The 26,986-nt window shown below is 31.9% G+C and overlaps 1 protein-coding gene across 3 annotated transcripts in view; it reads left to right on the plus strand.

Annotated features, from left to right (window-relative positions):
- Positions 1-26,986, plus strand: part of LOC124540118 (inactive dipeptidyl peptidase 10) — a 199,087-nt gene that overhangs the window by 121,689 nt on the left and 50,412 nt on the right. For all 3 annotated transcript variants that reach the window (XM_047117551.1, XM_047117549.1, XM_047117550.1), the window contains 2 exons: positions 1,574-1,668; positions 14,425-14,552. In XM_047117551.1, coding sequence (XP_046973507.1) covers positions 1,574-1,668; positions 14,425-14,552 — 223 coding nt within the window. The remainder of the gene's footprint in view (positions 1-1,573; positions 1,669-14,424; positions 14,553-26,986) is intronic.

Here is a 26,986-nt window from a genome sequence, read left to right on the forward strand (position 1 = left end):
AAGAATTCCCTTTTAATATTTAGGATTGAATATTGCTTTCGCATTTTTCAAGATATTTTTATGATTAAATGGACTGATCTTGGTCGGCTTTTCAGCTTTCTATATTATTTGTTAGGGCTTTGTGAAGGCCCGTCTAGTTACGTACCACTCGTTCTTCATAAATCGTCAAGCAGCAACACAATATTTGTTTAAACGACCTCTGTGGTCGAGTGTACGCCGGTTTTCATGGATACGGACCACTTCGAAGTCCCGGGTTTGAAAAAGAAAAAGTTCATTAGATTTCTATGTGGTCTTGGGTTTGGATGTTTGATGTGCCGTCGTTACTTCAGATTTTCAATAATAAAAATTTAGCTACTTACATTGAGATTAGAGTAATGTATGTAATGTTATTCAATATTTATATTTCTTTATTGTTTGTATTGTTATGGCAAAACCAGGTGGAACAAATATTTACTTTTCTTTATTTAATAACTGTAACAACACCAATAATAATAGCAAAGACGAAACTTCACACTTAACTTTAAACTTTAATATCGTTTAATCGATAACAAAGCAAATATACATATAAAGTGGAGTCAGGCATCAGCTCGTTATCAGACATAATTATATTCGAAATGTAATAAAGTCTTTCAAGTTCGGAATCTTTCTATTTAGATATCCCATAGGAATATGACTTTTTTTGGCTGTCTGTTGCTGTTGCCGGTTAGCAACGTGATACTGACGTCGCCAGCAAGTACGATAAAAAATAATCTAATTAAACTTTTTCATACTTCGCTATATGTATATAACGGCACATTGCCGTTATCATTATTTTTGGTTTCTCGACGCTCTTAAAATACAGTGGCGCCGTCATATATAAGATTATACTTAAATAAGTGCACAGAATTGTCGACATGTTTCGGGAAGCTACGGTTTCCCGACATCGTGGAACGGACGCGTCAAAATCGGGTCACCGAGGTCCCGAAATATGTCGAGCGATTCCCAATAAATAACGGAAGAGTAAGCCGGAACATTTAACAATTTAAAATTTTTCATCCAACAAATTCTCTTTCGTCATAGAAATAATTGCAAATCCACAAGTGTATATGTCGTATTACTGATTTTTCTTATTAGCATTTTATTATATCAAAATATTCATTAATGTTTAATAGATATTTATAATATGTAAATGTATATGTATTAAATACAAGTATTAGTAGCAGTTAGACGTTTTTAAAAATCTCTTTCGCCTTCGGTTACCTGGAAGAAATGGCTAATTACACATAAGTCCACCCGTTTTGCAATACATCAAATATTTGTATATATGTTTCTTTAAAGTATGACTTCTATTTTAATTGTATTTATTTCTTTGTATTTAGTCCTATGAATTCTGTATTTTTTGTTTGTAGAGTAAAACGAAGTATAAAGTAGTTTTCTGGCTAAGTGAAAAAAAATGGTACATTAATTAAAAGAATTCTACTTACTTACATATATATTTTATATCCATACATTATTTATGGTAATGCTGGTTTTTATTAATTTATCATAGTAATAAATTTAATATTATTATTAATAAGTCATTAAATTGTTTCAGGAGACGAGTTCGTGTACCAAGACTCGTGGGGCGGGATCGCTCTCATGTTTGCGGCGAACCAAACTTCGAAAACACTCATGCCTAATACTACATTCGTAAGTATGAGTAAATAATTGAATTATATATAATAACTTACTTATATGCTTTCATTATAACATAAGGATTATTATATTATTATGATAATGCTTATATAAGTTGTCAGCGCGATTTTACCCATGTTATTTGTTACTTATGTTACTCCGGCCACGTCTGTCATAGCGTGATGTTATATAGTCTTTAACACATCAAACTAATACATCCAGATATAATCGAATTATATAAAATAACTTCTTTATTTATTAATTATTAAAACAAAATTTTGATTAAATCTATATATAAAAAAAAAACAAATTTGAATATAAATACTAGATTGTACAGGAACGAATACTAAACGAAAATATATTAAATTGTTTATTAATTTTTAGAATAAGGTACAATATACACACATGTTTTAGGGTTGACGAACTCTAACAGTAAATAATATATACATAAAGGTATGTTATGTATATGTAGTCAAAGGATGAATAGCTTTTTAAAGACTTCGATTAATTAATTGACTTCGTCAAATGAGCATAAAAAAATGATATATTAAGGTTAGTAGGAATTAATAATGAATAGAATTCTTAGGAAATTTCTTAGAAAATCACTTTATTTAAAAATCTTAGCGAAAGTTTCAAAGGCCACTTTGCCCTTAGTTCAATAAGGTCGAAGTATTTGCATAAAATGTTCAACAAATTACGTTCCCTATGACATTATTAAAATAAATTAGACAAAAGATTAAAGAAGCAAAAGGAAGACATTTTTTCGTTGCGGTTTATAACTTAATAATAAAATAAGGTTATAATAAGTGGAATTTGAACTTTCAAAATCAAATCGATTTGCATGAATATTTTTTTTTATGGTATAGGTTGGCGGATGAGCATATGGGCCACCTGATGGTAAGTGGTCACCATCACCCATAGACAATGACGCTGTAAGAAATATTAACTATTCCTTACATCGTCAATGTGCCACCAACCTTGGGAACTAAGATGTTATGTCCTTTGTGCCCGTAGTTACACTGGCTCACTCACCCTTCAAACCGGAACACAACAATACTGAGTACTGTTATTTGGCGGTAGAATATCTGATGAGTGGGTGGTACCTACCCAGGCGGGTTTGCACAAAGCCCTACCACCAAGTAAAAATATCCAAAGAAAGTAGAAACTTGATTCCCTTGTAAGCTGAATTCCTGTCACTGGTCACGTATTATGTGCCGTAATATCAGAAAAAATTGGTAAATTCATATAAAATCATCACTAAAAACTCACATCCCTCTATCTCTTTCTAAAATCGGGAAATTGGTATCTGAAAAAAGAGAAAAAGTTTTTGTAACCGATACACAACTTATGTAACCAAAGGATTAATATTACAGATTGATACAATTTATAATACCTATTATTAAATCAATTTTTACAAGTATTGTCACTGACAAATTGCAGTTATTATCTCTATTTAACTATGTTTCAAGTCAAATAAATCAAACTTCTTTATTATTTATTAACATAAGAATTAATAACATTAAATGCTTAAATATAAATTTAAAAAAAAAAATCAAAGTATACTTTATTCAAGAGGGCTTTTACAAGCACTTTTGAATCGTCATTTAACAATTAAGTGAAGCTACCACCGGTTCGGAAAGTAGATTCTACCGAGAAGAACCGGCAAGAAACTCAGTAGTTACTCTTTTTCAACATTTAAAAAAATACAGTCATGTTAGTTAATACAATTATTTAAATTAATACATCCTGCCTGGAAGTCAACAGGTATTATATACAAATATGAACTAAAACTAGTTATTGTATAAATCTTGACCGCGTGGAATGGTGGCAAGAATGCTAGCAGCATTTCCCCGTTGAATCGTAATTCCGATCCTCTGGGCAAAAAACGAACCGGCCCTCCTGTCACCAGTGGAGACAATGAAGCGAGGTGTTAGACTTTTGATGAAGCTTTTTGCACCGCTACTCCAAGGGCCAAGTGTTTCGACAGCACTTAATTTAATATTATGGAAGAATTACAATTACTTATTGATTGACCTGAGAAGAACTGATGAAAGAAATTCAGCGGTCTTTTATATCAATTTACGACTATTTACAAATACTAAATAACAAAATAAATATGTCTTTAAATGAACTACTTAGACACAGACACACTACAGATAAAACAAATAACACACGAGGTACAATAATGGACAAAATATTTATACAGTATGAATAAACATCTGTGTCTTGAAATAAGGGCCTTTCCTAATAGTTTGCTATTAAAATACACATAACTGTATTGGATTTAATATTGGAGAATCGAATCCACGAATCGAGGTCCACGCATTTATTCATAAATATTTCATATATTAATTTGCTATCATTACATAGTATAAAACATAGTCGCTTACCGCCGTCTGTCTCCAAGTATGCTTAGATCATTAAAATTACGCAACGGATTTTGATGCCGTTTTTCTTAATAGATAGAGTGATTAGAGAGGTAGGTTTTGTAAATAATACATGGAAAATGTTTTTTTATTGTATAGGGTGGCGTGGAGACGAGCATATGGGCCACTTGATGGTAAGTGGTCACCATCACCCATAGACAATGACGCTGTAAGAAATTAACTATTCCTTACACCGTCAATGTGCCACCAACCTTGGGAACTAAGATGTTATGTCCCTTGTGCTTGTAGTTACACTGGCTCATTCACCCTTCAAAGCGGAACACAACAATACTAAGTACTGTTATTTGGCGGCGGTTTGTAGTACAATAACACTAATATATTTAGAAATTTCTATATGATGTCATAAATAAACAAATTCTGTAGTATATTTAGTATCAGCATTGTATACGTGCGAAGCCCGGGCGGATCGCTAGTATTACATAAACATGAATGTCATAGAGCGACATGCAGAACATCACTAAGTTATTAGATATTATGTAATCTTAAACGTAAAAATGGATAGAGTTAGATTAAATTAACATAATTAGTATAGTTAAAAAGATACGTAACATAATTTCCTCTCCATAATGTGATTTGAAGTTTAATGCCATACATATAAATGGAAATCAAACATTTATAAGTATTAAAAGAAGGTCAAAGGCGGGCTGGGCATTATATTGGCATCTGTTGACCTCCTTACTGTCGGTGATAAATCTTTTCCTTGAATTAATTAATTCCAACACTAAGCTTCGACAGGATAAAGGGGACTATTCACACTTCTACGTAAGACTTATTTTATAGATTCAAAATTACTATCACAAATTGCGAATGCGTTTTCTAGACTATATAAATGGTTATGATAATGATGTCAGATATATAGGCCATTAACAAGGAATTAATCTGCACAGGTCATACTACAGGTCATAAATATGTGCGCAATATCTTGTGAATCAGTATGAGAATCCGATGACACAGTAAATTGAATCACCGACAATTGTGAAGGGGCGGTTTCAACGGGTGTATTGACTTTCCAAGGCAAAAGAAATGTTGACCAAATTACGCTGATACGCCATTTTGATACATATATCCTGTACTTTTTGTAATTATTATAATTAATGTTGCATAATATTACATCCTGATGTATGACGCTCGTATGCTATGTCCCTCACTTAATACTCACCAATCAATCTCCACTTTATTCTTACAGAATAGGTCTAACTATTCTTTCGATTTTTTGGCTAATTAACATTTTTAAATTGCGAGCTTACACTAAATAAATATGATTATAATCAATTTAATAATGTCAATGAATCTTATGTAAGTTAAGTATATATTAAGGCTTAATAAGAAAAATATCCAGCAAATTTGTCTCGGATTTAGGGAATCATCTATAATAAATGAAATGGATGCAAATAAAACAGTGCAAATGACTTGGAATTTTTTAAATAATTATGTTTAAAGCTATGCTCTTTGATACTGCTATCTCCAATATCTGGTCGTTGATTGTCTTCGTTTTTTATAATATTGTTATTTACACAAATCCGTCGCATATCACGAATTTTAATAAGGTACCACGAATTTAATAACGGAAGTTAGTTTTGATAGCTTTTTTTTTTTTTTTTTATTTAAATATGAGACAACATCACATACATTACTCTGAACCCAATGTAAGTAGCTGAAGCACTTGTGTTATGGAAATCAGAAGTAACGACGGTACCACAAACACCCAGACCCAAGACAACATAGAAAACTAATGGTAATCTACATCGACTCGGCCGGGAATCGAACCCGGGACCTTAGAGTGGCGTACCCATGAAAACCGGTGTACACACCACTCGACCGTGGAGGTCGTCAAATATATCATGAAAATGTTTTACAAAAAAATTTAAATCTTTATTCCGCGTGTCTTTTTGTAGGATATTTGAAGTCATCGGACTGAAACGAATACACGTAGCACACACGGAGATATGAGCAATTTTTTTGGTACACGAAAAGGGAATTTGGAACATGTTCATGAAAAAATATTTGTAACGAAAAAAACAACAATAGAGTTTGACATATACGAGCGAAAAACGATTTACAATGTAAAAACAATGTGTCACATATTTGTGAAAAAATATGAATGAGTTAATAAAATAGCGTATAAGAATTGATCAAAGAACTGGCTATTGTGCGTAGTAATAATACTATGTTTAAAATAATTGTTTAGTATATTGTAACAAATATATGCAAGTCACGTAGAAACGACTTTTAAGAATGAATCGTATTGCCATTTTACATATAAATTAATACTTCATGTGAAACAAAATATTTCGATTTTTTCGAATAATTTTAAGTCGCTTGGTTTCCTTGAATTATTCAGAAAAAAATGTGGCCTATGTCAATCTTCGGACTATAAATCTTCGTGTAAAAAATTCAGTCAATCCATTATTACCGAGCTGAAAAAAATAATAAACCAAGAAAGTTATACCCACATTTATGATATTAGTAGCTTCGATCACCGATACTTCTGCTATTATTGAGTTAACTTATTCTTACCAATTGAGATCCACATAAGTAGGTACTTCTTCTTAGACGCTTAGTCCCTTGATTGAATTGGGTTGATATTACGAGTGTGACATTATGTTTCGATGCCGTTCAATTATACTCAATATTCTTAGATTCATCTTTTCCTATAGGCGAAGAGATGCAAGACTAAAGGGACACGTGTCTTATTTTCTATTGAATTTTGATGACAAATTTTCGTTTTAAGATTATAATAAATGTCACAACGGGTATATGTCATCTCGCATTTACAATGTAAGCCGGATTTATAATGCAGTATTTTTAAAGATTAAGTACAGACGCATTAAAATAACCTCCCATTTCATGGAAACCAGATTATCGAGGTGTCAGTTCTGACTGAAATAATGCCACGCAAGCGCAACTACAATAAACGAGAGCAACTACTGTAATTCTCGATGGTTCAGCTGTTATAAGTTACATTCTGAATCAATGTTAGATTTGATTCAATCTTGTGAATTGAAATTCAAAAGTGATTGCACTTGCTCTACTTTGGCAAAGTATATATTTAGATTTCAATTGTCAATGTATAAATTGAATTAACAGTTGAATAACCTGAAGAATGATAATATAGTCTATTTATCCCAGGATGTAATAATATTCTGGATGTACAAGAATACCAGTTGCTTCTCGCAGGTTCTAATTTAAACGTGGTCCTCGTTGAAACATGCGTGATTGTCAATAATTTACATCAATAAATAATCTATCTGACGCGAAAAATATATTTTAAAATCGGACTTCAATCCATTGAGTTGAAACTCCAAATTCCGTTTACAAAAACACAAATTTACACGTGTAAATCTGTCAAAAATGTAACTCGTACCAACAAAATATTGAAAACCACACGTTCTTTCGACTTCAAAGTCGATGAAGCATAAAAACTCATGGTACCGATTTTAGTTCACTTAATTTTTCACTTGGGTCACACAGATCGGATATGTATAGATAACTTATGTATGTTATGGATAACTTAATAATTGACCGTCAAACTCGTATTATAGGTACTTCGATCTCATTAATCTTAAGATTAATGAGATCGAAGAAGAAAATACCAGAACTCTACTTAGTAGATTAGTGTAGATAATAACATAAGTACAGTAATTATAACAGAAGGCAAATGCCATTTTAGTTCACGTGATTGGCAAAGCACAGTTAATCTGAAATGCTTGTCAAATCCTCGCAGCTGTGTCAGTCCGAACATTTACCCACAGACAGCTCATTTGATTGTCAATCTATTTCCATTAAGCACACGTTCCGTATACCGATATGTCTGTTATGGTTAGGGACCGAGCGAAACTTCTAGACGATTAGTAGAACAGTTTTATATAAGTTGTTAGTATATAAGTTACGGCCCTGAGTTCAAACTCTGGTACAGTAATGCATTATTAGGTTTCTCTGTCCAAAATGAAAGTATGAAGTAATGCGGAATTCGAAATTGTACTGTATATTTTTGTAACCCTGAAAGTATTTCAAACCGTAGCTCTTGCATTTCAGCTTTTTCTGTACTTGTCAAATTTGCCGTCCCATCATATGACTGTCAAGAACAATATCGAAGTGTTTACATGCACGTTTTTACAGTATTAAAATGTCTTAATATATCCGTATTTGAACGAACATTATGACATTATAGATTTTTGTAACCACTAGCCCAATTTTACACGGATGCAACTTATTATCATAGAAAATTAAACGATACATATATACTACACTATTGAACACAGAAATAATATAGCTTTTTACCAATGAAAATAAGTTTGGAATTGGAAAACTAATTTCCGGAATAACCCTGCAAAGTAACTGGTTTTACTTTTAATATAACATCTGTATATTCTATAATCTACATATTTCCAAGTGCGAAAATTATTTGACATTTGTAAAATATAACCTATAATTATATTGTTATGCTTTGTATTATATAAATTATGTTTATTACCTGGTTAAAAATAAAAATACACTAAAACTATATAGCAGAAAATGAACATTTGGAAATAATTGAAAATACACGATCTGTGGAACTCGGATGCTGCCGCAGTTACCTCTACGATCGGCTAGGGACAGCCTTTGAAATGAATAAATGTCCGCTTTTGAACAAGTTTCTCAGAAAGGTTATTATTGATTTATGTTATAAATTTGATTATTGTTGAAACATTTAGGACCGCTTTTCTCAACACGGTATGGTCACATCGACAACTGACAACATAGAACATTTAAAAAATATTTTATATAATGATTTACGGATAAGGATGTAAGCAATACATTAAAAGTCACTGCGAAAAATTTATATAATATCATTAAATGATCTCTTAAATTTATTTATACATTTCAAATAAACGTAATTAACGTGTCCAAACACACAAATAGAAGCTCGTAACATTTATAATAATAGTAAACTTCAGTTATATTGACGATGATATATTTCGCTAATAAAATCATTAATTAAAACGTATGTAAAAATTAAAATTGGCCACTAATCGAATAACCGATCCCATTGTTTCTTTAAAAGATGAAAGCTTTGAAAGCTTTAGAACAAAACAAGTCAAAAGGGTAGCTCATGTAGTAAAAGTACTTCGTAATAATATTTTCATCATCAATCTAAACGAAAATACTCATTATTCGCTTTCGGCCTGAGCCCATTAATTTTCGGTCGAAAGCTTTTGTTTTCCATTAATCTTTAGACATATTAACTCCCAGATTACTAAATTAATCTATAATACATTTATTGACCATGACACTCGAATGCTCAGTAGCTAGAATGTGTGAATTTTAACCGTATCCGTAATCCGTATTCATATACGGGTTCAAACCAAGGCAAGTACAACGGATTTTCTATAAAAATGAATGAAATTACTTTGAGTAATTATGTATCAATGAAAAACTAGCACATATTCCAATATGCAATAGAGTTATAGTAGTCAAATAAGCTCGAAAGTTTCACGTCAAAAAGAACTTATAAAAGAATACGCTGTGGGAAATTACGAGGCTGGTCCTTTGCTTTTAAATTTGTAATTATAGAAATTGTATACATTGCACATTTAAATGACTTTATACAAAACACAATTAAAATAGCTACTTTAAAAATCATAACCGCGTGGAATGTTGGATGGAATGCTAGCAGCATTTCCCCGTTGAATCGCAAATCCAATTCTCTGAGTGTATGAACCAGCTTTTTCCCTGCAAATTAATTAACGCGTACATACATAGGTGTAAATATAATTAAAATAATTACTTTTACCGTATAGTTTGATTGAATTTTATTAAACATATTTTATACATTTTAATATAAACAGAATTGAAAATTTGAGGTGAGCGCACATGGGTTTTCAAATTTCGAATATTTTAATTTTATGTTTTAATTGGTAACTTAAGCTCAGAACAAAAAACAAAAAAGCTTAAGCTCGTCGAGGAACCAAAAAAAAGACGGTTGACAAAAAGGGTAAAAAAAGGTTATCTATTTATAAAAACATATATACATAGATATTCATGATTTTATTTTTTACCCCTTTAGACTCCGCAAAGTCAATAAATTCTCCTTGGCGCAAGATATCCGTTTCTATAATAAAATTCCGCAGATACTTTTAACTTTGCGGATTCATAAATTCAAATCATTTCTAAAAGTACAATGACAAAGAAGGCATGTCATTCAACACAAGATGACAAAAAAGTGAACTAATACTTCTTGACATCCGGGCAGGATGTATTAATTATATATACATATGTAATTAACTAACATTACTTTGTATTTATTTTGGAATGTTAAAAAAGAGTAAATTATGAATTTCTTACAGGTTCTTTTTGGTAGAATCGTTATTCCAAAACGATGGTGGCTTCAATTATTATAGTTAGTTAAATGACGACTCAAAAGTGGTTTTAAAAGCCAACTTGAAAAATGTATGTTTTGATTTTGACTTGGATTGAATAAATTGTATAAGAATGAAATCTATGCCAGTCATAAAGTAGGTATTTTTAAAATAGTTTCAATTGTATTTTAACTATAAATATCATTCATCATCATCGTCATCATCATTCGAATCGATCGACGACGTACAAGTGTGTATCGACCCCCGCATTAATATATCCCACGCGAAGTTTAAACTACTAACGATTAAGATAAGACGATTTCATCAGGATTTACGACTTACACTGAAAACTTTGAAGAACAGAAATTATTTATACAGAGCTGATATAATCTCTTTGAACGCTGTGAATACTAACACGAAAATTATAAACTAACAAAATAACCCAACCAATTGCCTAAATCCGATTATAATTAAGACAACAACAAGAGAAAAACTGTTTCAAAAAATATATTGAAATTATAATGAATTTATCGTAAAAAGTAATTTATTTCTTATTGCCAATTATTATCGACAGCTTTTCGTTTTTTTTCCACTATTACAAATCTTTGTCGATCGACTGACCATCTGGTCAGTCGATCGATAGATAATCAGAAACAAAGAACACAAGTTCTAACTAGAATAAAAAGTACGATTTTATATACTAGTCATTCATCTCGTGCTCAACCATTCATCGTGAGGAAATCTATGTGATGGGTCTGACACAAGTTTACCGTTGACCCCCAATAGAGCATTAGATCAGTGTGGTAGAATGAATTCTAAAACATATCTTTAATAAATCTTTAACTATCAATCAAATATTTAAAGTTCTCCTACAGTAAACATTTAACAATTTTTTTATGTAACAGCACATGGGTCACCTGATGGTAAGTAGTCACCATCACCCATAGACAATGACCTTTTCTTTTCTTTCATCAATCATTCCTTACATCGTCAATGCGCCACCAACCTTGGGAACTAAGATGCTATGTCCCTTGTGCCTGTACTTACACTGGCTCACTCACCCTTCACACCGGAACACAACAATACTGCGTACTGTTGTTTAGCGGTAGAATATCTGTAAATAAATATAATATGACACGCCTAACATCTCGCCTTCATATAAACAACATTAATATTAGATGGTTTAATATCGAAGTTAATATCCTATCTGAAAGTCAACTATAGCCTCGCGCGCTCATTGGTCAAATTAAAAAAACGTGCGAAACCCGCTTCCTGTTACACCCTTCCTTCCCTTTTCGCGAAATCGTTCCCGCAGGTCGCAAGAAAGAAAGTTATACATCAAAAACGATTATATACCATAAATGAACTAATATAAAAATACATACATAAATAAAATTTCATATAAAAATTCACGGCCAGAGGTAATATGGAAATAATGAAAAGTTATCTTGCGAATCGGAACCAGTTATTAAATACATACTAACTTACGCTCGCAGTCTCACCCGCTTGCTTTTGAATTTTGTAGGTTATTATTTATTATATACTATACAAAATTCATTTTAATAGTCAAAATTAAAAGCGGGTAAATCTACTAAAATATAAGGTTAACTTTTTCGAAACCTGTTGTATCTTCTGGTAGAAGTTTTATATTTTACTGACTTAACAGAGAGTAGAAGATACCCGAAGAAAACCATAATAAAAGTACCAGTATAATGAGATCCCCGTTTCGTTCAATAAATAACACATCTAAAGCATCTGGCTACCTGTCAAGGAGTTATGAATAACGAACAGTCAATCTGTCCCCCAGTCAGCTATTGGCAGCTTTATTGATGTCCATCAACAAGTGCGCTGGATAGGGATAGAAAATAAAACTATCTGAAAGGTTAGAAAGGGATAGGTAAATATAAGCTTAAAATGAACTCTCAAGCGTAGTGTAATTTCTAGAAATTTTCCATCTTTTTATGCAAAACAATTGTAATAACATTTCTCTTGATTGTTCCCTTTTATGGTGCATGAAATTTTGTAAGTGTTTCAAGGAATAGGTTTTTATCAAAAGAATAAAATCTTTAATATATTTTTATAGAATAACATCAAATCAGAGAACATTATTAAGAATATAAATTGAAAAAATCTCATCAATCGACTAAAATATAATTCAATATAAAGAGTAACGACTGGCATTTGTGCCCATTTCGTTATAATTTAGTAAACCTGCTCAGACGGAAAACAAAAAAGAACTAAGTACGTATTTATTTGTATTTTCAATACCCAGGGGTATTGAAAATACAAATAAATACCACATTTAAAATATAAATTTAAATGAATATAAAACCTCTTTACTGACAACCTTATTTATAATTTGTATGGCGCGTAAAAGCATAATTATAATAGTTTTATTCATCTTCGCATTATCTGTGACCTGATTTCAACACGAAACTTTGCATTACCGATTGTTATAGTCGTAATTATGAATTCCATTGTCTGGATTTAAGCTTATCGAAACATTCTAATTTGACGTTCTGATAACAATTTCGCGTGACAGTGAACACGCTAATTTAGTTTCAGCATGAAATTTGATTTTAATCTAATATCCAAAACTTAATTGAATAGTAATATGGCATGTACTTTTCAAATTTGTTGTCTATTCATTTATTTATGGATTTAAAGGGAAATTATGATTAAGCGTCAATTGCACAATGGTTTACGGGCCTATCCTGATGAAAGGTTGCAGAATCCGATACCGTTTGAGCTATTGTCGTTCTTACTGCTAGTATAATATTTAAGATTAAATGAAGGGATAAATAGGAATATGATTAATACCTTAAATTGAAGTATTACTACATCAAACAAAAAAAGACAAAGGAACGTTTAACAAAAATATATCTCTGTTCAATACGATCTCGTATCTAAGGAAAAAAATCTACTCTATGTTATGCTAAAACGTGGAAACTTAAACTAGTAAAAAACATTTTAAAATCAAGTTAATTTTAATTAAATATTCGAGTATTTTATTTAAATGTACGAGTTTTATATAGAAACCGAAAATGAACTTTGGAACTAAATAAAACCCATCATGTTATTGTTCGATTATTCTACACTATATAGTAGTAAGTAAAGTAAAGTAACAGCCTGTATATTTCCCACTGCTGAGATAAGGCCTCCTCTTCCATTAACAACGACAACATTTGGGTTTGGAACATATTCCAAATGATACACTATATGATATACAAAAGGTTGCGAGAATTGCATGCCGATTTTTGATGAAAAATTGATAAAATTCTAGTTGAAGTTATAAACTCAGAAATAATTATTTATTCCGCGCTATATAATTTAGAACTTTCTACGTACATTTAAATGAGTACAAGCACAACCTATATACCGAGGATATTTATAATTTATGTTGATCATCAAAGTTTTACAATCGCTGATTTTAATATGACGTCATACTGTCATGTAAAACTTTATTTATTGTGTAGCAAATGATTAATCATATGTTTACCTTTTTAGTAAGTCATTAAATTTTCGTAAAACTGAAATTATATAAACTATGAAATACTTCCGGGATAAAAAGTAATATATTGGAAATATGACTTACGTTATCATTACATCAGTCTGGTGATAAGCCTTCGCGTGTATATACTCTGTTCATATTAAAAAAAACAAGTCACCTTTTATGTAGTTAGGATGCATACATCAATAAGATATATGTATCTATTAGCTATTATTTCTTTGTTTCAAAGTCGTTCTTAAACGAAATTCATACGATTTAGTTAAAACTTTACCCTTTGTCGAGACTTGCGTAAAGATTCTTGGCATCGTAACAACAAAGCACAGCAGATGGTACGCGATTGAAATCGGGAATAGTTTACAAAAACAATGCACTTGACTCTAATTAAATTGCTACACAATTAGTATTCTAAATTTAGATACTAATGAAAATACGAGAAAACCTGTACAATATTATTGACATAACTTTTCTTTTCCAGAGGGTTCTAGAACCAGCTTCGTTCTCGCTGTCAGCTGATCGACGATTCCTCCTACTTGCGCATGCGCCGCGCAAAATCCACCAGTACTCCTTCCTCGCCCGCTACACCGTCTATGATATACTTACCACGTAAGTATTTTTCCATCTATTAAGTCTCTATCTATGTCGTCATGGCTATACAAATTGGATTATACCTGTCAGGGAATCAATTCAAGTCTTAAACACAGAGATTATAACTCAACTAAAGAAAAATATACTTTAAACTATAGTTATAAGTATTTAAGCCTACGAGGAGTATATAATACTACAAATATTTAAAAAAAAATACACTACCGATAAGATGGTTATTGTATTCATAAGCAAAACGATTCATTCTTATATCTCTTCTATCCGTGATTAGGATAATATAATTCATCCTGTGCTGGTTGGTCAAGGAAAACATCGTGAGGAAACCTGCATTTCCAACGAAATTCTGCAACTTATGTATCCACCAACCCGCATGGGAGCAACGAGATGGAACATGCTCCAAATCTCATCCTCAAAAGGAGAAAGAGCTTACTCCAGCAATGGGAATCATAGGCTGTTACTGTACTGTACTACTGTTATCCCCAAATAATTAATAATTATCAAGACCAGTCAACGTAGAGTAATTAAAACGATTAGAGATAAACTTTGTTGTTTAAACTGTTTATATAATTAAACACTTTGAAGATCTAATTCTAAAGACACTGATCTAACCATTGAGATGAAGTAATCACACTTAGCCTGCGATACAGGGATCAATGAAGCACTTAATAGCACATCGTTAGTACTCGCACTCTCTTAAGAGATCCGAGTATCAAGTGTCCGACTGAATTAAGTTAATGATACAAGATGTAATCTAGATTCTAGACAATTGAACCTCGTGTGTGTGTGCGTGTGTGTGTTTGAAATTTCAATTTAAAATGTTTGTGTGAGTGTATAGACTTCCTCTATTTCTAGTGACATACATAAAAGATTATCAATTTAAAAAAACATTATTTAATTCCAGCAGGTGAATCTAGATATAACGGATTACAAACAAACTCTTCTGCTTTTCGCTATTAGATATAGATGACACTGACATAAGAGACAGTTGTCCAAAATTCCACGAGAACAAAGCCTAGTACACGCTCGTGTGAACTGCGGACGGATAAACTTTCCAAATAATTATGAATTTTGCAGTAGAAGCCGTCGATTCTAAGTCCTAAACTTAATTAAAATATACGTCATCGAAAACATTTGAATTTCGAACATAATTCTCGATATAATTAGTTACGAGTTGCCATTTATAAAATTAAAATTAATTAGTTATTTAAAACTTAAATTGTATCGTATTGTTGATAATGGTTACATTTTAAGACTTTAATATACGTGATCAGTGGTGACCACTTACCATCAAGTGACCCAATCCTTTTTTTGTTGTTTTATTAATTACCATAATGTATTGAAGATATTACGACATCGTACAATTGAATAAGCGTAGCCAAAATTCTCTTGTATTTACTCACCTTAAGAATGTAATGCCTAAAATTGGTATATGCAATATGTATTACTTTTAAAATGTATTTATGAACTGCCTCCAGGATTCTACTTAGGAACTTTTAATTTTATATTCAGAGAGGTGTAACCTAAAATAATTAATGAATATGGGTTGTCAATTGACAAATAAATATTTAGATGCGCACCTACAGAGATCACCCAATTGCTTAAAGTCTAAAGAAGTTTTTTCTTCACTAACAAGAGAGATGGCGTGTCCCGCGGTCAATTCCCTTATCACACATCTTGCAGATAACAAGTGTTGTGAATTTGACCGGATTTTTGTGTTGGATAATCGTAAAACCGACCCTGTAGTTTTGGGATCGAACGGAACCCATGTCAAGGCATAATGAGACGTAAAAAATCGGCCTATTTTCGTCCGATATGTTTATTTTAAACAAAAAACATAAAAGGATAGTAAAAAATAACAACTATAGCACCACGCTTCTCCAACATCAGTGTGTGGACACGTATGACTAAATTTCATTTCAACAAACATAATATAAGTTTCTTCAATATTTTCTTCACAACCGATAATACCACTATATGACAACAACAGCCTGTAAATTCCCACTGCTGGGCTAAAGGCCTCCTCTCCTTTTGAGGAGAAGGTTTGGATCATATTCCACCACGCTGTTCCAATGCGGGTTGGTGGAATACACATGTGGCAGAATTTCTATGAAATTTGTCACATGCAGGTTTCCTCACGATGTTTTCCTTCACCGCTGAGCACGAGATGAATTATAAAGACAAATTAAGCACATGAAACAGCGGTGCTTGCCTGGGTTTGAACCCGCACTCATCGGTTAAGATGCAGGCGTTCTAACCAACCACTAACCACTATATGAATTATAAGCACATATAAACACTTTCTCTCAGTGATGCACCGAATTGAACCTACTATCATCATCATTACATAGTATACAACAAAGTCACTTACCGCTGGATGTCCCTATGTGTGCTTAGATCTTTAAAATTACGCAACGAATTTTGATGCAGTTTTTTTTAAATAGATAGAATAATTGGAGAGGAAGGTTTTTGTATAAAATACATAGACAATATAGTAAAGAAATACTAATCATTTTAGAAGTTCCTAATGTGGTGTCGTACATAATCCAATTCTGCTGTATATTTGTATACGTGAGCTCTAAACTATCACTGAATATTCAATCCTCGAACATCAAGGATATATATCGCTCATACTCAAAAACCGAGGCCCATAAACCGATTGTTGTAGAATTTACAAGTGTGTTAATAAAAGAAGATCTCCTTTCGCATTTTAAAAAATATAATAAAGTGAACAACGGTCGGAGATTTAATTCAATGAACATCAACATGGCTGGGCCCTCGCGACCAATCTATATATCGGAGCTATTAACCAGAAAAAATAAAAGACTTTTTTTCTTGGCGCGAGATTTTGCAAAAACACACGAGTATTCCTTTTGTTGGACTTCCCGCGGATCTATATACCTACGTAAACAAGAGGGTGCCCCGCAGCATCGCATCGACTCGGAAGAAGACCTCTCAAAATTAAAGTCAATTGCTGTATGACTAGAAAATAATATTTTTTCGATAACTTCAAACTATCACAATATTGTAAATCGTTACTGTTCTTCTAATTTACGCATGTGTTTTAATGCTACGGTTTATGTTAATTTTATGTCATTTATAACTTTTATTTTAATTCCAAGAAAATCATACTCTTCTAAAAATGAAATAATATATCTACACTTTTATACTCTTATACACTATATTACATTACACTGTTTTATACAAATACCGACACATTTTAACACACAATATCACACACACGAACATTTTTGCAACTTAACTATGACTTATAGCAGCCTATTGAATTTATCAATATTTTTTACGCACCACTTTTTCACTCTTTTCAGTAGATTGATTGAATTGAATATGAAGTACAATTTTGTTTCTATTAATGTAATAAATTGTGGACTTTTTACTAGGTATAATAATCTTTTGTCAACCTCAGTTAGAAAATTATTCTGGTGCCAAGTTTTAATAGCTGTTAACTAACTTTACGTTAAATTGCAATTTTTAATTTATAGTCCTGGATTTTGATTGGAACAATATTAACTCTGATCTCCAAAATTTAGGAAACATGACTGCTTGTCTATGTGAAGCCGAAATGTGTACTAATTACATTACTGAAAATACGAACTCCTTTAAAATATTTCAAATGAATATACGCAGCATCAACTCAAATTACGATGGACTTCTAGTCCTATTGAAACGCATTAACGTACAGCTAGATATCATTGTCTTGACTGAGTGTTGGCTTAAGAATGTTGATCAAATACCTACTATAAGTGGTTATACGGCTCACTCTTCGAAAAATCATATTAATCGTAGTGACGGGGTCATTCTGTATGTTAGAAACGAACTCAAATATACTATATCTCATCCAAATTTAACTGACGCAAGTTCTTTAATATGTAATTTTAATGATCAATTCTGTCTCATAGCTATATATAGGTCCCCCTCTTTTAATCGAATCGACAATTTCATGAACAGTCTTACTACCTTATTTTCTAATACGAACAACCATAAAAATCTTGTTGTTGTTGGTGACATAAATATAAATATTGCTCCATTAAGTAAAGACAATCGTTCGCATGAATACTTAGATCTCATTAGCAGTCATGGATTCTTGCCAACTCATTACCTTCCTACCCATGACAAAAGCTGTATTGACCATGTACTAATAAAAGCTCAACTTAAATGTACGACTCTTGTATTAGATCCATCTGTTACTGACCATTCTCCAGTTCTCGTTTGCCTTGACTTTAAAATTCCTAGACAGCATATTCCAAAAAATCGCTATTGCACTGACTATACATGCGTCAAAAAGTGCATAGATGAAATAAATTTTAATGATTTAATACATTCTCAGGACCCTAATATTGCAGCAAACACTTTAGTCGATACCCTGAGTAACGTTATTGAGACAAATACTAAAACTGTTCGTACGCCAAGGAGGAAAATAGTTATTAAGCCCTGGATCACTCCAGGGCTTCTTAGATGCATTAGACATCGAGACCGGCTTCACAGAAAGTATAAAAAATCACCTGATAATGAAATTTTAAGAACAACGTATTATAGATATAAAAAATTTTGCAATAATCTTTTAAAGCGACTCAAACTCAATTACGAAAATAATGAATTTAGAAAAGCTAAAAAGAATACAAAACAAACTTGGCAGGTTATTAAAAAAGTAACAAATATAGCTCAATCACCATCTCCCCCAATAGAACTTTTACAACTCCAGTCAAACCCTAAAACTTCTCTTAATTATATTAATAAATATTTTGTTGAGATAGGAAGTAAACTTGCGACTCAGATACAAGCTCAACCAAATTTTCCCTTGATGAAAGACACACATCTTACCTCCTCTCCTGTGAACTCTTTTGCTTTTTTACCGGTTGATCCGAAAGAAGTAGAAACCATTATTATAAATTTAAAAAATAGTGCAGTTGGTTGGGATGGGATCCCGATTTCCATTTTAAAATCTAGTCGTACTGCATTGGCTCCAGTAATCTCTAAAATCTGTAACCTCTGTCTTACTAAAGGTGTATTTCCTAATTGCTTTAAAAAGGCATTAGTTATTCCTATCTATAAGCAAGGCGATAGAAACAGTGTCAACAATTACAGGCCTATATCAATGCTTTCGGCCCTATCGAAAATATTAGAGAAAATTATTAATAAAAGATTAGTTAATTATTTAGAATCACATAATCTCTTATCACCGAATCAATATGGCTTTCGAAAAGGTAAATGTACCGAAGACGCTGCACTTGACTTAACGGAATTTGTTACTAGGTCAATAGACCAGAAATTAAAATGTATCGGCATATTTTTGGACTTATCGAAAGCTTTTGACACTGTTTCTATTCCCCTGCTACTTTCAAAACTAGATAAAATGGGAATCCGGGGTTTTGCGCTGGATATTTTCAAAGATTATTTGTCTAATCGTACTCAGATAATTAAAATAAATGAATTTCGAAGCGATGAAATGCCTCTTACCTATGGTGTCCCCCAGGGTAGCATTCTTGGTCCCACGTTATTTCTCGTATACATAAATAATCTATGTCGACTTTGTATTCCTAACTGCAAAATTATAACCTATGCTGATGATACAGTTTTGCTTATCACAGGGGATACCTGGGAAAATACTTTCAGCAATGCTGAGCATGCTCTTAAACTGGTATCAGAATGGTTGTGTGCGAATTTATTGAGCTTAAACATCAACAAAAGTAAATTCCTCACCTTTTCGTCATCTAGTTCTTCTCTACCTGATGCTCATAAATGTATTTTAAAAGCACACAACTGTGACTCACTAAATTCTATCAACTGTTCTTGCCCTACTGTAGAGTATGCTTCTAATATAAAATATCTTGGACTACAAATTGATAACACTTTGTCTTGGAAATTACACATAACTAATCTAACTACCAAAATAAGAAAACTAGTATATATATTCAAAAATCTCAGAGCTTCCGCGGAAAGATCTACTATCTTCATGGTATATTATGCTATAGTTCAATCTTTACTTATGTATTGTATTACAGTATGGGGAGGAAGCAATAAAACATCCTTGTTACAGCTAGAAAGAGCTCAAAGGTCAATATTGAAAGTGATGACTAATAGATCCTATAGATTTCCGACAAACGAACTATATAATGATTGCAAGGTGTTATCCGTTCGACAGCTAGCTATTTATGAAACTGTTTTACGCAAACACAATACCCTAACTTATGTTGATAATCGTGATAAAAGGAGAGTAGATATAATATTCCAGATAGAAAAGCACAGAAGTAAACTTGCAGGAAGGCATTATTATATTATTAGCTCCAGATTATACAATAAAATTAACAAACTTATAAATATATATCATCTTAATAGAAATAAGTGTAAAAAAGTATTAAAAGAATGGTTGCTAGTAAAATCTTACGACGAAACTGAAAAGCTGCTTGAAGTCTTAGGTTCCTAGTAGACTCAAATACACCCACCCACAAACATGCACACTCCCCCCCTCTACACACACACACACACACACACACACACACACACACATACACACACACACACACACACACACACACACATACACACATCTCAAATATACGCATGCTCAATTTTACACATACCTACTACTAATTTTATTTTACTATACTAGTTACTAGTTATATTCTAAGTTAAAGCTAACGATACGTTTGGCATATATTATATTGTGTAGACTTTTTTTTCGCTATTTCACTTTTGTCAACTTGGTAAAATGAATCCTTTGTAACAGGAGAGTACTGTCGCCTGAAATACAGGTTTATACCTAGCTCAGGGACAGTAGATTCTATTTGCATATACCTTGTACCTTTATGCATTGCAATCAGATGTCAATGTCTATACAATTGTAATGTGTTTTGAATAAATAAATAAATAAAAATAAAAAAAAAAAAAAAAAAAAAATATTTAGTATTACAATTGCACCCGTGCGAAGCCGGAGCGGCGCTAGTTGGTTATAATTGAGAGGTGTCCTATGTTACATCCATTCGACCATTACGTCTCTGAATATAAAGAAACATATTACAATTTTTAAATCTCGTCGTGAAAATAAACCCAATGCTATTACTGGGAATATAGACCACACAGACATCCCCACAGACCATAATCCTTTGCTAAGGATTAAGTTTAATTATGAATAATTTATAATTTCGCTGAACCTTACCCGCGGCCTTTCTATTTAGTGTAGGTCTGAAAGGGTCCGTTAAAAATAGAATTCATCTGAACCGTTATAATTATCCCTTCGAATATTTTTAACATAGAGCAACGTAACTATAAATGGTGGTAGGGCTTTGTGCAAGCCCGTCTGGGTAGGTACCACACACTCATCAGTTATTCTACCGCCAAATAACAATATTTAGTATTGTTGTGTTCCGGTTTGAAGGTTGAGTGAGCCAGTGTAACTACAGGCACAAGGGACATAACATCTGAGTTCCCAAGGTTAGTGGCACATTGACAATGAAAGGATTAGTTAATATTTCTTACAGCGTCCTTGTCTATGGGTGATAGTGACCACATACCATAGGTGGTCCATATGCTCGTCCGCCAACTTATACCATAAAAAAAAATGGAAACGAAATTTGGCAACGTGTTGTGAAAATGTTTGTGTGGTAAAAACCAGACATGATGAACAGTACTGATTTAGTTTAATGTATACCATACAACATATACATACACATATGTTGATGGTGATATAAGTAATCTATACTTCTATACTAATATTATAAATGTGAAAGTAACTCTCTCTGTCGCTCTTTCAAACTAACCGACTTTGATGAAATTTGGTATGCAGCAAACTTGATCTCCAAGAAAGGACATAGTATTTGTCTATCCCATGACAACCAACCACTGAAATGAGAGCGAAGCCGTAGGCGACAACTAGTATAATATAGAGGTTTAGATGAAGCTAACAACATTTCATATAAATAAATTAAAAAAAAAGTCTCATTACAATAACTAGCGACCCGACCCGGCTTCTCACGGGTGCAATGCTTATACTAAATATACTACAGAATTTGTTTATTTACGACATCACATTAGAAACTTTTAAAATTATCAGTGTTACTTAACTATATTGTCTATGTATCATATACAAATCCTTATTAAAAAAAAACCGCATCAAAATCCGTTGCATAGTTTTAAAGATTTAAGCGTACAAAGGGACATAGGGACCGAAAAAGCGACTTTGTTTTATACTATGTAAAGATGATATGAACATATCCTAACCTTTGTATGTAAATAAGGTATATTATTTTTTTATATCTATCTGTCTATACAACACTGCTGTAATGCAAGTATTACTATGTGGCGGTAGTTTGCCTATACCGTTAACTATATAGCATAGATAATACTGTTATTAGGTATTAAGGAAGAAGGTAAACTCAAAATAATAATAATTTATACACCCTTAGTGTCTCGCTTGAGTATCCATTTACTTTAGTTACACACATCTGTATTATGATACTGTCTCATATATAATAATTTGCCATTAGCTCACCGGATAAGTTGATATTTATGGTTAGTTCGCACCCTTAAGGTCCTATTCACCTATTGTCTTTCACGTTACGATTTGAATTAAAATCATATTCATGTTATAAGATTCATTTGTTATTGGAATTACTTGAATAGTTACATATGTAGAGTCTACTGAGAAGACCCGGCCTTTACAGTCACAGTCTTAGAAATAATTTACTTATTAAATTGTAATTGCAATGAAACGTAATGTTTTGTTAAAATTAACGAATAAGGGGTTTCACCTTTTATGTCGTGTATAAATAATATAAAATTTTAATTTGTTAAGAAGCAAAGTTAACAATGTCTGCAGAATTTTAGTGAAGACACCAATACTTTGGCACAAAAAGAATATATTGACATTATGGGGTCAGATATTTCTATTTTTTATTTTAGAATCTTTATCACTGATTCTCTCAGAATTTTCATCATGATGATTAATTTTATATAATACAAAATATGTAAAAGACTATTTTATTTTATTTCATTTAACTTTCATCTTATGAAGTCGTACAAGTTATACGACTGGCAGAATATTCTTAGAAATACTAAATACCAACCAAATTCAATTTTGGAATCCAAAACAATTTATCTCAAACTTTTAATTAGCATTTCATTTAAAAGAATTATTACTTTTCAAATATAGCAGTTCAAGTTAAATTCTATACATTAAATTGAAGAAAATGACAAGACTAATTACTTGTACATTTCTTCATTTAAATTTTATTGAACACATGCATGGTCTAAACCGCTGCCTTTGATTATTTTTTATGACAATATTCTGACGATGACAATAAATATGAAAAAATGTATAAAGTAATTTGAATTTGAAGAAAATATATAGTCGTACACTAAACAAAACTTTAGATAAATAACAAAAACTTAGGAAGAAACTATTACAAAATAAAAGTATTTAAATATGGAAAGCAATTTAACCGGGTTTTAGAAGCTCAGTATTAATTAGGAGTTTCGACAACCTAATTACCTTTATTCATTAAGAGATTACGAACCCCGTATAAATCTCTGAAGATTTTATCGTACGAAATTAATTGAATTGAAATCACGTGTTATTTTATTCGAAATAAATAAAAAAATATATCTAGTATTTTCGTTTCGTTGTTAACATTGGTTTGTGTATTTTGCGTTAAATGTTTATTTTTATTTAGGTAATAGTCGGGTTTAGCATCTACATTTTATTCAACACGTAGCCACTAGATTCATCATCGTCAAAAATCGAGATAATCAAAACAAACTTGAAAAGAAAATGGCGGAAACACGAGCGAATTCATATATTTTTAATGGCACAATTGATTATTATAAAAAGGTTCAACATTCTATGAATTAACAGTTTTTTATAATATTAAACGAACTTGCTCGACATATAACGGAATAGGAAATGTTCCCAGTATCACCCAACACTCATAATATATGTATATTCCTTTGAAATTGTAGTTATTACATTTTTATATCAACAACATAACAATGTAATATAGGACGACATATTTGATTACGTTTTAATAATGTTTTCTGATTTATTTGATATAACAAAACGTACCTAACAAAGGCAATCTATTTTATAAATAATAATTATTAATATAAATGTAGTAAATAGTACCGTAGCTGTATATACTAATATATTATCCTAGCGGGCGGAGAGCGGCATTTCTGGTAGAAGTTTTATGTGCTGATTTATTAGTGTGGCTGAAAAGTTACAAGCAGTAGAAAAAAGTTGTCGTTAAACGACATTAGATTAATATTACACATTGTAATAAGGAAATATATATACAGAAACAACACAGCTTGACATTAACAGGCTCGCGTTATGACACAGTTAAATGTGAGGAGTTACGTAACCACGAAATACCGTATATAAAATTACTACTTTGCGGACGCGGCTTCTCTTGATTTCTAGGGTGTTGGTTGTCATGCGTTTGTCACATTTATTATATTAATATAGATTCACAATCATCATACAAACTATTAAACCATATTTTATGTCATATTATTAATTTTTATTTATTATATATTAGCGTATGTTTCTTCATATCAAGAACCAGTTTCTAAATGTCCTAAAAATTAGTTTTTTGCACCACACAACTTTCGTAGATCGGTGCGGAATTAGACTAAAATAAACTGGAAGAAAATCTGTGTTCCATACTTGAAAAAAAAAATACACCTTAATAAGACGTAACAGAAATATGTTTGTATTTTTAAAGCGACCATTTTAATTACTCTCAAGCTTTTCACCAACGAGAAAATGGTAGGTAACTTGTGCATGAAACGTAATCAAGAACAATCTACCATAATTTTTTATGGCATACGTTAACAAGCGGCCTAAAATCTTAAATGGGACACGGCTGCACGTCGCCTGCAGAGACTCGTGACGCAATAAAGTATTGCGGAGTGAAAATAAAAGTATTTTCATTTTTACTTAACATTTTTACTTTATTAAAAATGACACTTATTAAATTCTCAGTCTCTTTTTCACGAAATGCGAGAAAGCTTTTGCATATTTTAAATATTAATGAATTAATGCATTTATTTTCGAAGAAACGAATGCAAATATAATTTTTTTTTCTTAAATATAATTCGTGTAAGAGAACGAAATACGTGTATACGAATCATCTATTTGTCGGATATTATATGTATTCTCATATTGAACCATTAAATCGAGTCAAATCTACTCATAAGATTAAAGGTATTGCTTAATTTGACGACCTCCGTGGTCGAGTGGCTTGTACGCCGGTTTACATGGGTACGCCACTCTGAGGTCCCGGGTTCGATTACCGGCCGATGTAGATTATCATTAGTTTTCTATGTTGTCTTGGGTTTGTTTGTGGTACCGTCGTTACGTCTGATTTCCATAACACAAGTGCTTTAGTTACTTGCATTGGGATCGGAGTAATGTATGTGATGTTGTCTCATATTTATTATTATAATATAGTAACCTAACGTATATTATATTTATAATAAAACACGCTGTTGTTATCTTTCAATTAATTCTTCAAAAATTAATATATTATAACTAGTAGTCGCCCGCGGCTTCGATCTCTTTTTACCGTCTTGGTTGTCAGGCAAAAAATATCCATTCTTGAAGTTCAAGTTTGCTTCATATCAAATTCCATCAAATTCGGTTGAGCAGTTTGGTCCTAAAAAAGTGACAGACAGATAGACAGGGTTACTTTCACATTTATAATATTAATATAGATACATATTTATAACAAAATTTGCTGACTTGATCGTTCACTATAGATACATATAAAGTAAAGTAATTAACAGCCTGTACATTTCCCACTGCTGAGTTAAGGCCTCCTCTTCCATTAAGGAGAGGGATTGGAACATATTCCATCCACCACGCTGTTCCATTGCGGGTTGGTGGAATGCACATGTGGCAGAATTTCTATGAAATTTGTCACATGCAGGTTTCTTCACGATGTTTTTCTTCGTGAAAGAGATACACAAACATATAGTGGTGCTTTCCTGGGTTTGAACCCGCAATCATCGGTTAAGATGCATACGTTCTAACCACTGGGCCATCTCAGCTACATGTGTAGATATATATATTTTGTAGTTGAATGTACTCGATAATATAAAATGCGATATTCTTGCCGAAACTGTTTATTATTAAAATGTTGAATTTTATAAATGAAAGCGACAAAGTTAAAACATTCGTCCCGCAAGCGAGTCAAACTGCACATTGTGCGGACATGCACCAACATCGCAACTTAATCAAAACTTGGCACGTCGTGTGCCCGACTTAGTTTTTCGTTGAAATTTATGTTTTTTTCCGAAACTCTTTTAGTTTAAAAAGTAATTTTATATCACACTAAATCACATTACTTATGACACATATAACATAAAATATAAGAAAAGAAAACTCACACAGACAAATGAAATTACACTCTTGCAATTGT

The sequence above is a fragment of the Vanessa cardui genome, chromosome 24, assembly GCF_905220365.1.
Source record: "Vanessa cardui chromosome 24, ilVanCard2.1, whole genome shotgun sequence".
Taxonomy (NCBI): Eukaryota; Metazoa; Arthropoda; class Insecta; order Lepidoptera; family Nymphalidae; genus Vanessa; species Vanessa cardui.